This window comes from Fusarium keratoplasticum, chromosome 1 (genome assembly GCF_025433545.1).
Source record: "Fusarium keratoplasticum isolate Fu6.1 chromosome 1, whole genome shotgun sequence".
NCBI classification, from domain to species: domain Eukaryota; kingdom Fungi; phylum Ascomycota; class Sordariomycetes; order Hypocreales; family Nectriaceae; genus Fusarium; species Fusarium keratoplasticum.
Window position 1 is genome coordinate 4,227,100 of NC_070529.1, and position 11,979 is coordinate 4,239,078.

An 11,979-nucleotide genomic window follows, 5' to 3' on the forward strand; every position below is an offset into this window, starting at 1 on the left:
TGAGATAACGGGCAGGGATGAGAAGATGGACAGGCATGGGCGAGATGGAAACAAGGGCAGTTTACTAATGGAGGTTTCCGTGGGAGAGTGAAAAAGACAGGCGTGCAAGCGAGGCCTGCCAAGTCAGGGACTGTATCTGGCTTGATCTACCTGTGGCATTCGTCCATGTCATATACTACGCTACGTAGTAGGCCGCGCTGCTCACAATCATCATATCCGAAACCGAAATTGACCCAAGATGAGTGTCGTGCGATAGAGAAAAACATGGACCCATGGATCGTCATTCGACAGAGGCGCCATGATGGATGATGCTCGTGGAGAGGCAGAGAGCTCCCGGGCTGCGGCCCCGCCCCGCCCCGCCAGCTTAACAATGAACCAATTTGCCGTCCATGCCCTGAGCTGCCCTGGAGCGGTGAGCCCAAGCAAGTGCCACAGGGAGCCACAGGGAGTCCAGGGAAGCCACGGTAGCTGCTGGAGAAGGCCTAGGCGGGCCAGTAGCCTAGGGGCAAGCCAGCGCTGCCAGCCAACAGGGGTGCAGCAAAGAGCAGCGCCAGCAGGGCGTTGCAGGACGCGCTTGCCCCCTTCAAGACACGCCTCGAAATCAACAAATCCCAGGGCGGCAAGCCTCCCCTGTCTGCCAAATTTCCCCCACCTATTTTCTTCTCCCTCCCCGTTCCGTTGCCCGCCCGCCATCACCAAACCAATCCAATCTGCCTGCACGCCCTCGCTCTCATCCTCTCCGAGACTCCGTCGTAAAAGCCTTCTTGCCTGGCCTGTTTCCACCTCTACTCTTTTTTGTCGTGGTGCCTTCACCTCCTCTTCCCTTTTGCATCGACATCCTCCATCCCCATACTTTTTTAACCACTACCATCTGCCACCATGCGTGAGGTCATTAGCATCAACGGTAAGCTCTCCCTTTGCAGCGCACACACGCACACACGCGTGCTTTCACCGCATCCCCCCTTTTTGCTTGGTGATGCTAACTTTCGACTTCAGTCGGCCAGGCCGGTTGCCAGATCGCCAACTCCTGCTGGGAGGTGAGTTTTTTCCATAAGCAATCCGACAGGCTCGATTACTGACTTGTTTTCTTTCAGCTTTACTGCCTCGAGCACGGCATCCAGGTACAAAACGACCCCTCGATTGTTGACAAACACCCACGACGCCCATACTGACCACAATTCTAGCCTGATGGTTACCTCACCGAGGAGCGAAAGGCTCAGGACCCTGACCAGGGCTTCAGCACTTTCTTCTCCGAGACTGGTACGAATTTGGCCTCATACCCCGAGTTTGCCAGTTCCAATCTAATACCCCCTTTCTAGGCCAGGGCAAGTATGTCCCCCGCGCCATCTACTGCGATCTCGAGCCCAACGTCGTCGATGAGGTCCGCACCGGTCCCTACCGAAACCTCTTCCACCCCGAGATGATGATCACTGGCAAGGAGGATGCTTCCAACAACTACGCCCGTGGCCACTACACCGTCGGCAAGGAGCTCATCGATGGCGTCCTTGACAAGATTCGCCGTGTTGCCGACAACTGTGTTGGTCTCCAGGGCTTCCTCGTCTTCCACTCCTTCGGTGGTGGTACCGGTTCTGGTTTCGGTGCTCTCCTCATGGAGCGTCTGTCCGTCGACTACGGCAAGAAGAGCAAGCTCGAGTTCTGCGTTTATCCCGCTCCTCAGACCGCCACCTCTGTCGTCGAGCCCTACAACTCCATCCTGACCACCCACACTACCCTTGAGCACTCCGACTGCTCCTTCATGGTCGACAACGAGGCCATCTACGACATCTGCCGCCGAAACCTCGGTCTCGAGCGCCCCAACTACGAGAACCTGAACCGCCTCATCGCTCAGGGTAGGATCTGATGATTTGTAATTCTCGGCATAGCTTAGCTAACTGTACCCAGTCGTCTCCTCCATCACCGCCTCGCTCCGATTCGACGGTTCCCTCAACGTCGACCTGAACGAGTTCCAGACCAACCTGGTCCCCTACCCCCGAATCCACTTCCCTCTGGTCGCCTACGCCCCCGTTATCTCGGCCGCCAAGGCTGCCCACGAGGCCAACTCGGTCCAGGAGATGACCATGTCCTGCTTCGAGCCCAACAACCAGATGGTCAAGTGTGACCCCCGCCACGGCAAGTACATGGCCACCTGCCTGCTGTACCGTGGTGACGTTGTCCCCAACGACGCCCACGCCGCTGTTGCCACCCTCAAGACCAAGCGAACCATCCAGTTCGTCGACTGGTGCCCCACTGGCTTCAAGCTCGGTATCTGCTACCAGGCTCCCGAGAACGTCCCCAACGGCGACCTCGCCAAGGTCAGCCGCGCTGTGTAAGTCATGCCGCTCTCGCGAAACCCAGAATAACGTCTAACACACAACAGGTGCATGCTGTCCAACACCACCGCCATCGCCGAGGCCTGGTCTTCCCTGTCGCTCAAGTTCGATCTCATGCACTCCAAGCGTGCCTTCGTCCACTGGTATGTTGGTGAGGGTATGGAGGAGGGTGAGTTCTCTGAGGCTCGTGAGGATCTTGCTGCCCTGGAGCGCGACTACGAGGAGGTTGCCACCGACTCCCTCGGCGAGGAGGAGCTCGAGGCTGAGTACTAAGCGGTTACGGATGCGAGGACTGGATTGCTGCTGTACAGCCAGTTTTAGCCTGTCACCGATAGAGAAGGTGTATTTTCTATTTTTCAACGGTCAGAAGCCAAAACGAGTTTTAATGTCAAAAGACCAAATCTGTAGATGAGAACCTTGCGCGGATGCGGCATGCTCGTCTCTTAATCATTCACAACCAACTGGAGCCAGTCTTTGCCAAGTTTTGTATTGTAGTAGATGAAGTCAATGCAATCCTTGCTGCCCCAATAGTGGTTGCTAGCCCAATCATCGAAAGCACACAGTAACAGAATGCGGGGAAGTGAGGAACTGTCCGGAGAAGTACTAAAGATGCATCCATGGCTTGGAGCGGCCGGTGATGTAGGTTGTACCGAGGAGACCTGGGCTGGAGCTCGGCCCCCGCTGAAGCCGATGATACGCGGGTTGACATCGGCCTTGTCGAAACCATTTCTCCTCTCCTCCTCTCTCTCTTGCAATTGAACCCACCTGAACCTGTCAAGCACAAGCCGACGACCACCTTCACCATGAGCCTTTTGCGATCCAGCATCTGCCGGGCGTGTCGGCGCTCGGGGCAGCTCCGCTGGCACAGGGGCTTTGCGACAGCCAACGCGGGCACCTCATACGACAACCGTGTCAAGCTGGTCGAGGTTGGACCTCGCGATGGCCTGCAGAACGAGAAGAAGACGATTCCTCTGGCGACAAAGATCGAGCTGATCGAGAGACTGGCTCGGACCGGAGTTTCAACCATTGAGGCCGGCTCTTTTGTTGCTCCCAAATGGGTTCCCCAGGTATGTTCTGATGACGTCGCTTGCCGTACGTCGGTCGGTCGACTGACAGATGATGATGCAGATGGCCAATTCTAGCGAGATTCTCGAGCATCTTCTTCACCAAAAGATTTCGTCACCGGTCCCGATCTCATATTCCTTCCTCGCTCCCAATGCCAAGGGTCTGCAGAATGCTGCAAAGATTCTGGGGGATAACCCCGGCAAGTTTGCAACACAGCAGGAGCCCGCTACCGGACCCGAGCAGGCCACACAGCCGTCGGTTGAAGTGGCGGTCTTTGCGGCTGCTACCGAGAGCTTCTCGCAGAAGAATCTCAACTGCGATATCCAGACCTCTCTGGATCGTTTCAAGGAGGTGATCCAAGAGTCCAAGGCCTTGGGTCTCCGTGTCCGAGCCTACATCTCTGTCGTCCTGGGCTGCCCCTTTGAGGGCTTTGACGTTGACCCTCACAAGGTGGCTGAGATTGCGACGGATTTGTTGGAGTCGGGAGCGGACGAGATCTCCCTTGGCGATACTACGGGCATGGGTACGGCGCCGCGGACGGGTGCGCTGCTCAAGTGCATGTCTGCTGCCGGCATCCGATCTGAGGACATTGCGATGCACTTTCACGATACATACGGCCAGGCTCTGGTAAACACTGCCGTCTCTCTTGAGCATGGCATTCGCACGTTCGACAGCAGTGTGGGCGGGCTGGGCGGATGCCCTTATAGCCCCGGGGCCACGGGTAACGTTGCGACGGAGAACATGGTCTACTTCATGGAGACTCTGGGCATGAACACGGGCATCAACTTGGATGCCATGGCAGATATCGGATCATGGATCACGTCGGAGCTGGGCAAGGAGAATGCGAGCACGGTAGGCAAGGCGGTACTTGGAGCTCGAGCTCGAGCTACAGCCGAGGCAGCTCAAGCGGCGTAGGGAGCTTATTGGCGGCTGACTCGTTGAGCTACGTGTTGTATGGATGTGTTTAGGTAGCTGTAAATAGCAGAATATTGTAAAGAAGAAAAAAAGCCAGAAAATATCAAGCAACATTGAACTTCACTTCATACTCAAAGCTATGATGGACCTCTTGTATGTCATGTGATGTCACTTTAGACAGGATGGTGTTGCGTAACAAGGTCTCGTCCATGGCTGCGGTGAGTTTATCGGCCGTGCGTCTTTGGGCTTGGGCTGGCGCTGGCGCAGGGTCCCCACTTTGGTGAAGCAAGCTCAACCTCCTCCAACCTCATCCCAGCTTCAGGCGTCCTCCCCCAACTTCATCTCCAAGCTTCCGGATCGGCTCCCCAGTCCTCCGTCCTCTTCTCTTCTCCCGCCTCTTCTCCCGCCAGCTCCCCCCATCTACAGCCCAACATGGCGGACCCGCGCGTGTCGTCGTCGTACTCAGTCGTCCCCAGGATTCGCTACAACACCGTCGGCGGCGTCAACGGTCCCCTCGTCATCCTCGAGAATGTACGTCGTCATTCAACAATCGAGCCCGCCCGAGTCCACGAGTTGACAGCAGCCAGGTCAAATTCCCGCGATACAACGAGATCGTAACTCTCACCCTGCCCGATGGCACTGAGCGATCGGGTCAGGTTCTGGAAGCTCGAGGTGCGTTGCGGATACTGCCTAACCCCTGGCGTAGTGACGTGCGACATACTGACAGAGATGCGTAGGTGATCGAGCCGTCGTCCAGGTACTTTTTTCCGAATGCGATAGTACACGAGCAAACGATTAATGAGTGCAATAGGTCTTCGAGGGCACTTCCGGTATCGATGTCAAGAAGGTAGGCGGCGCTGCGAGAGTTAATGACAGGGCATTGGGCTAAGGCGACAACAGACCAAGGTCGAGTTCACCGGCCAGAGCTTGAAGCTCGGTGTGTCCGAGGATATGCTTGGTCGTATCTTTGATGGATCTGGACGCGCCATCGATAAGGGTCCCAAGGTGTTGGCCGAGGACTACCTCGACATCAACGGTTCTCCCATCAACCCTTACTCCCGTGTAAGGCTCCTATCGCGCGCTCGTGGCATTTCTCCCTAGCTAACAATCCTAGGAATACCCCGAGGAGATGATCTCGACCGGTATCTCTGCCATAGACACCATGAACTCGATTGCCCGAGGACAAAAGATTCCCATCTTCTCCGCCTCTGGTCTCCCTCACAACGAAATCGCCGCTCAGATTTGCCGACAGGCCGGTCTCGTCCAGAAGCAGGGCATCACCAACAAGGGTGTGCACGACGGCCACGAGGAGAACTTCTCCATCGTCTTTGGTGCCATGGGTGTCAACTTGGAAACGGCTCGTTTCTTCACTCGCGATTTCGAGGAGAACGGCAGCTTGGAGCGTACCACTCTTTTCCTGAACCTCGCCAACGATCCTACGTAAGCGCGGCCTCCGCGATGCTGCAGGCCCTGATGCTAACTGTTGACTAGTATCGAGCGTATCATTACTCCCCGTCTCGCCCTTACCACTGCCGAATACTACGCCTACCAGCTCGAGAAGCACGTCCTGGTCATTCTTACTGATCTTTCCGCTTACTGCGACGCCCTTCGAGAAGTCTCGGCTGCCCGAGAAGAAGTGCCCGGTCGACGTGGTTTCCCCGGTTACATGTACACTGATTTGTCCACCATCTACGAACGAGCCGGTCGTGTCGAGGGTCGCAACGGATCCATCACTCAGATCCCCATTCTGACCATGCCCAACGATGACATCACCCACCCCATCCCCGATTTGACTGGTTACATTACCGAGGGTCAGGTGTTTGTCGACCGTGCTCTGGCCAACCGCGGTATCTACCCTCCCATCAACGTACTGCCCTCGCTGTCCCGTCTGATGAAGTCTGCCATCGGTGAGGGCATGACCCGCAAGGATCACGGTGATGTGTCGAACCAGCTTTACGCCAAGTACGCCATCGGTCGTGATGCAGCGGCCATGAAGGCTGTCGTCGGTGAGGAGGCCTTGTCTGCTGAGGACAAGCTCTCGCTCGAGTTCCTGGAGAAGTTTGAGCGCCAGTTCATCAGCCAGGGCCAGTACGAGTCGCGAACCATTTACGAGTCTCTGGACCTTGCGTGGAGCCTCCTCCGAATCTACCCCAAGGAGCTGCTCAACCGTATCCCCGGCAAGGTGCTCAACGAATTCTACCAGCGTGCCGCCAAGGAGTCCAAGGCCAAGGGCAAGGCCCGGGCAGAGACCGAGGCCCGAGGCCAGCAGCAGACCGAGGAGAACCTTATTGACGCATGAGCATGAGGGGACAGCTTGTTGGCGTTTCGATAGAGAATGGTATAATGAGCGCGCGCAAGGCAGAAGTCGGAATCGCAGTAAGAGCAACTTGTTTTCAAATGATCGTTTACACGCTGGAGAGGAGGAAGAGACTGGGAGGGCAAGAGTTGGTCTCTGGTCTGAGGGGAACATAGGGAGCCGAGTTAATGCAATTCATTCAAACCCCGAGTCTGACCTTGAAACACGATAGATAGTTTAAGCAAAAGAGTTATCATGATGAGAGAGGCTCGAGTTTAGCTGTCATGGCTTCTGCAGCTTTGGGGGTCCAATGACGAAGTGTGCATGTGGAAAGTGGGCCGTACAGTGTCGAAAATTCAGACTACGCACATTGCCGCCCAACTTTTCGTTTCGAGTCTCCAGAGTCACAAAGGCGACATAAATTTGGTGCCAAGGGAAAGCCAACTCGCTACTGTGCTCCTTACTTTGTTCCTTGGGCATAATCAAATATTAACCAATATGGAGGAGGATCGAAGACAGACAGATCTTGGCACGGCGGCCGATATCGAGGAAGCCCAGCTCGCTCAGGCGAGCCCCTCCCCCGCCGAGACAGAGACGACTCCCGCGACACAGAATGGAGCAACACCGTTGAAGCAGCCCAAGAAGAGATTTGTTGGAAGACGAGCGGCAGCCGAGGCGGCGGCAAAGAATGGAGGATCTGGTGCATCGGGTGAGAGCGGTGCCGTTCAGAGTATGTACACCCTTCATGATGAGTCGAGTATGAGTGAAGCCATACTGACAAATCACACCCAGCTGCCAAACCTCGGAGAGCTCCCAGGCTTCTGAACCAGGTCCCCAAGGAGATCCTCGAGGATCCTAACCTCAAGGCAGCCATTGCTCTGCTGCCGGCCAACTACAACTTTGAGATCCCCAAGACGATCCACCGCATCCGCTCTTCAGGGGCCAAGAGGGTTGCGCTCCAGCTCCCCGAGGGCCTGCTCCTGTTTGCTACCACCATCTCCGACATCCTCACCCAGTTCTGCCCGGGCATCGAGACGCTCATCATGGGAGACGTGACGTATGGTGCGTGCTGCATCGATGACTACACGGCGAGGGCACTGGGGTGCGACTTGCTGGTGCACTATGCTCACAGTTGCCTCATCCCCGTTGATGTGACTAAGATCAAGACGCTGTACGTCTTTGTCGATATCACTATCGACGCCTCGCATCTTCTGGCATCGCTGGAGCGCAACTTTGCCAGCGGCAAGACCATTGCCGTCGTTGGGACTATCCAGTTCAACGCCACCATCCACGGCGTGAGGAGCAGCCTGGAGCGGGCTGGCTTCCGCGTCGTGGTGCCGCAGATTGATCCCCTCAGCAAGGGCGAGATCTTGGGCTGCACATCTCCTCGTCTCAAGGACGAGGACCAGGTTGATCTGATGCTGTACCTCGGTGATGGACGTTTCCATCTCGAGAGTATCATGATCCACAACCCATCGATCCCAGCGTACCGTTATGACCCCTACTCGCGGAAGCTGACGCGCGAGACGTACGGGCATAATGAGATGCAGTCGCTCCGGCGGACGGCCATTCAAGGGGCGAGGACGGCGCGCAAATGGGGTCTGATTCTCGGAGCCCTCGGCCGGCAGGGCAACCCGCACACGCTGGGCCTCATCGAGCGTCGCCTTGCCGCGCGTGGGATCCCCGTGGTACACCTTCTACTCAGCGAGATCTTCCCGGGCAAGCTGGCGCTCATGGCCGATGTCGAGTGCTGGGTGCAGGTGGCGTGCCCGCGACTGAGCATCGACTGGGGATACGCATTTCCGCGGCCACTGCTGACACCGTACGAGGCGCTCGTGGCGCTCGGGGAGAGGGAGGACTGGGGCGAAGGCGTGTATCCTATGGATTACTACGGCAAGGATGGGTTGGGGAGGACGAGGCCTTTGGAGATTGGAGCTTCGGGTTAAAAGTTTGAAAATGAATGAGACATGATTCTAATGATGCCCTGCCATCCGTGAAGATGTTCAAGTTGACCTTTATGTTAAATTCTTTATTCACTGTTCTAGTGAACCCAGTATCAACTTGGGCTCTGAGGAGATGCCCTCATGATCATGATATTGAAGTCAGGCTGCCCGTGCCTGCTTGACAGACGTAGAGTGATACGGTGGTCAACCTTGATAGCTCAACTTACGGCCAGCAGTGGCTTTCGAATTAGACGGGATAGATCTTGTAGTGGCCCCTTTGCAAGGGGTAGATAGGCATGGCTGCTGGTGAATGGGACTGAGTCCCTACTCTGGAAGGATGTGAGTGGGCTTACTATGATGCCCTCCAAGGTCATCCTCAGAACAACCTAACAGACCAGAGCAGACTCTTGGGCGCAAATTCATCGCCCCTTTGGTATCGAAGTCCTCTCGACGGATCCAATTCAACTTGAATAAGTGGCGATTGGGAGGGTGGAGTCGAAGACATGGTTGCCGATGAAGTCGTAGGTCCTCATGAAGCATTTGCCGTTCCAACAGGCTCGGGTCGGTTCGAAAACATGAGCTTGTACTTGACAATCTCTACCACCTCAAGGTTATCACCCTGCTCCTCCGACTCACCCCCAGAGCCAGTAACAGTGGCGTTCTCCCTCCGACGCACCACAGCCATAGCTTTCGGCAGCTTCTTGACCTCCCCCGTGAGGCGCTGGTGCTGTCCGACATAGAGATGAACCCGCTTCATCCACGCGGAGCCCTCAGCGTCCGGGACGTAGTCGGGGAAGTCGATTCTCCCAATCTCGATGGTGCTGGCTGGCTCGCCTTCAGCCTTTTGGGGCATGTTGACCACACCTTGGAGCTCTAGGAGAGCTAGGCCGGATGGTGTTTGTAAGAGTTGGGGCAGGGGGGTTGGTGTTTTGGCATTTTTGTTGGGAGGATGGAGACTGGCGGATGACATTTTGGAAAGAGAAAAGTTAAATCCTGTGTGAGAGTTGCTGCTTAGAGGATAAATACACTTCAGTTGGTTGATTAGAGTAGGTAGACGTTGTCTATCAATAACTTCAAGATGAACTCGAGTGAAGTTGAGGTACGTACCGATCGACCAACGCGATCCGTGTCCAAGAAAGGTGGAGCACCTGGCGTCGAGCAAAATGTGGAGCTCCCCGTCGCGTTCTCAAGGTGGGGCACACCTTCTTTTCTTTTTTGCTCTCACGCACAAAAAAAAAGAGGCGGACGGAACTTCGTTTCCCCGAGACCCTTGGCGAGAAGGGGAAAAGCCCTCTGCGCTGATTGGCCAGCCAATTTCACCTGCGTGGGGAGCCCTAGCGACACACACTTTCTCGATTTCGCCTGCAATTTTGCAAACCTCCAACCATCCTCATACTAACTTCAAGCAGCGCCAGGTCAAGTAAACTTGCACCACCACAACTGGCAAGATGAAGGTACGAGGGCACCGTCAATCGATCTCTACGGATGTGTTGCTTCTGTCGAGAAGTTGAATGCTGCTGCTCGACGACGCTCGCATCCGAGAAGATCGATTCCCGCCGCGTCTCGAGATAAACAATTTGCTGACTTGGACTCTTTGACAGTTGAACATCAGCTACCCTGCCAATGGCAGCCAGAAGCTCATCGAGATTGAGGATGAGCGCAAGCTCCGTGTCTTCATGGAGAAGCGCGTACGTCGAACCCTCCCGATCATGCACACACCGCCGCCCTTCGAAGCGACGCATACAACGAACGATAAGCTAACATGTTCAACCACAGATGGGCGCTGAGGTCCCCGGTGACTCCATCGGCGACGAGTTCAAGGGCTACATCTTCCGCATCACCGGCGGCAACGACAAGCAGGGTTTCCCCATGAAGCAGGGTGTCATGCACCCTACCCGTGTCCGCCTCCTCCTCTCCGACGGCCACTCCTGCTACCGCCCCCGACGCACCGGCGAGCGCAAGCGCAAGTCTGTCCGTGGCTGCATCGTCGGCATGGACCTTTCCGTCCTCGCCCTCAGCGTCGTCAAGCAGGGTGATGCCGACATCCCCGGCCTGACCGACGTCGTCCACCCCAAGCGCCTCGGCCCCAAGCGCGCCACCAAGATCCGCAAGTTCTTCGGCCTCACCAAGGATGACGATGTATGTCTCTCCCTACGCCCATACTCGATCATCGCCTGCCCGGAGCTGCAGTGGAGGAGCTGGCAGTCCGGGTAGAGTGTGAGAGGACCCTGTCCTGCCCTCTCAGGGGGCTAGGACAGCGGTGCGAGTTGTATACAATATTCAAAGATGAAAGACACTAATGTGGCTGGGGAACCTAGGTCCGCAAGTACGTTATCCGACGAGAGGTCCAGCCCAAGGGTGAGGGCAAGGCCACCTACACCAAGGCCCCCCGCATCCAGAGGCTGGTCACCCCCCAGCGTCTCCAGCACAAGCGCCACCGTGCCGCCCTCAAGCGGCGCCAGGCCGAGAAGGTCAAGGACGAGGCCGTAAGTTGCACCAGTCTTCACAGTACACAGAGAGCCCTGGCTGACATTCCTCCAGAACGAGTACGCCCAGGTCCTGGCCAAGCGTGTGGCCGAGGCCAAGGCCCACAAGGCCGATGCCCGCAAGCGACGAGCAAGCTCTATGCGCAAGTAAGGATTCTGGCGTTTGATTGAAAAAAAGGGGAATCATACCTTGGTCTTGTGGTTTGCATGCATTGGGAGTGAGGATTCTCTAGGGCTTGATTTTGAGCCAAAAACTTCGGCATGACCGTCGACGAATGTATTAGACGCATCTCGGGAAATGAAGATGCATTGATGCGCTCGTGTTTACACGCCGGTCCGGTCCGCCTGCGCAGGCCCTGCATCCCGTCCCAGTGATGTGTGAAGACTTGAATACAAACAACCACGTCGATAGTATCAACATCCTCCCTCACTCATTTGCTGCTGTGAGAGGGCTTGTGATATCATCTATGGCTGAACGCAGAGACATGCCTGATGTCTAATTTCTTTTGAGTAGATACAATAAATACATAGTCAAGCACCACATCAAGTTTCACCACTCGAGCATTCGCCCATAGCCACATACACACACACATACATAAACAGAGAGAGGAGCCATCATCACATTAGCCTTGCCTGTACCATCCATCACACTGTCAGACAAATATGAATGATACCACTTTCTTAACTTTTCTAAGCGCGGTAAAACCAGAATGGATATACATGCATGCAGTGCCCTTCGTCCTCAATTCCCTACAAACCATCCATCTCCCGGCCCAATAGCAACAAGAGACCTGCACTTCTCCAGAGCGTAGCCTGACGGCATGGACAGGATGAGGACGAGTCCAAAGAGCACAGCCCCTGTTAGGCTTGCCATATCATCCTTGCCAATAAGAAAACACACTCCCAGAACCAGGGGGCAAAAAAGAGCAATTCGCCGTCCCTCC

The 11,979-nt window shown here is 55.8% G+C and overlaps 6 protein-coding genes across 6 annotated transcripts; 5 read left to right on the plus strand and 1 right to left on the minus strand.

Annotated features, from left to right (window-relative positions):
- Window positions 1-879: 879 nt before the first annotated feature.
- Window positions 880-2,603, plus strand: NCS57_00126300 (Tubulin alpha chain; the record flags this gene model as incomplete). Its single annotated transcript, XM_053051333.1, has 7 exons — window positions 880-904; window positions 997-1,037; window positions 1,095-1,121; window positions 1,185-1,260; window positions 1,320-1,850; window positions 1,903-2,326; window positions 2,378-2,603. 7 exons carry the CDS (start codon window positions 880-882, stop codon window positions 2,601-2,603), a joined length of 1,350 nt encoding a protein of 449 aa, XP_052919848.1.
- A 497-nt stretch (window positions 2,604-3,100) lies between these two features.
- NCS57_00126400 (Hydroxymethylglutaryl-CoA lyase) lies at window positions 3,101-4,310 on the plus strand (the record flags this gene model as incomplete). The annotated part of the gene is made up of 2 exons (XM_053051334.1): window positions 3,101-3,397; window positions 3,459-4,310. The coding sequence occupies exons 1-2, from the start codon at window positions 3,134-3,136 to the stop codon at window positions 4,308-4,310; spliced, it is 1,116 nt and encodes a 371-aa protein (XP_052919849.1). The 5' UTR covers window positions 3,101-3,133.
- A 432-nt stretch (window positions 4,311-4,742) lies between these two features.
- Window positions 4,743-6,609, plus strand: NCS57_00126500 (Vacuolar proton pump subunit B; the record flags this gene model as incomplete). The annotated part of the gene is made up of 7 exons (XM_053051335.1): window positions 4,743-4,841; window positions 4,898-4,982; window positions 5,048-5,067; window positions 5,122-5,157; window positions 5,211-5,372; window positions 5,425-5,750; window positions 5,802-6,609. 7 exons carry the CDS (start codon window positions 4,743-4,745, stop codon window positions 6,607-6,609), a joined length of 1,536 nt encoding a protein of 511 aa, XP_052919850.1.
- A 411-nt stretch (window positions 6,610-7,020) lies between these two features.
- Window positions 7,021-8,552, plus strand: NCS57_00126600 (2-(3-amino-3-carboxypropyl)histidine synthase subunit 1; the record flags this gene model as incomplete). The annotated part of the gene is made up of 2 exons (XM_053051336.1): window positions 7,021-7,336; window positions 7,399-8,552. The coding sequence occupies exons 1-2, from the start codon at window positions 7,105-7,107 to the stop codon at window positions 8,550-8,552; spliced, it is 1,386 nt and encodes a 461-aa protein (XP_052919851.1). The 5' UTR covers window positions 7,021-7,104.
- A 526-nt stretch (window positions 8,553-9,078) lies between these two features.
- On the minus strand, window positions 9,079-9,420 carry NCS57_00126700 (uncharacterized protein; the record flags this gene model as incomplete). The annotated part of the gene is made up of 1 exon (XM_053051337.1): window positions 9,079-9,420. Exon 1 carries the CDS (start codon window positions 9,400-9,402, stop codon window positions 9,079-9,081), a length of 324 nt encoding a protein of 107 aa, XP_052919852.1. The 5' UTR covers window positions 9,403-9,420.
- Window positions 9,421-9,997: 577 nt separating this feature from the next.
- NCS57_00126800 (40S ribosomal protein S6) lies at window positions 9,998-11,186 on the plus strand (the record flags this gene model as incomplete). The annotated part of the gene is made up of 5 exons (XM_053051338.1): window positions 9,998-10,003; window positions 10,151-10,237; window positions 10,326-10,688; window positions 10,868-11,035; window positions 11,091-11,186. The coding sequence occupies 5 exons, from the start codon at window positions 9,998-10,000 to the stop codon at window positions 11,184-11,186; spliced, it is 720 nt and encodes a 239-aa protein (XP_052919853.1).
- Window positions 11,187-11,979: the final 793 nt, after the last annotated feature.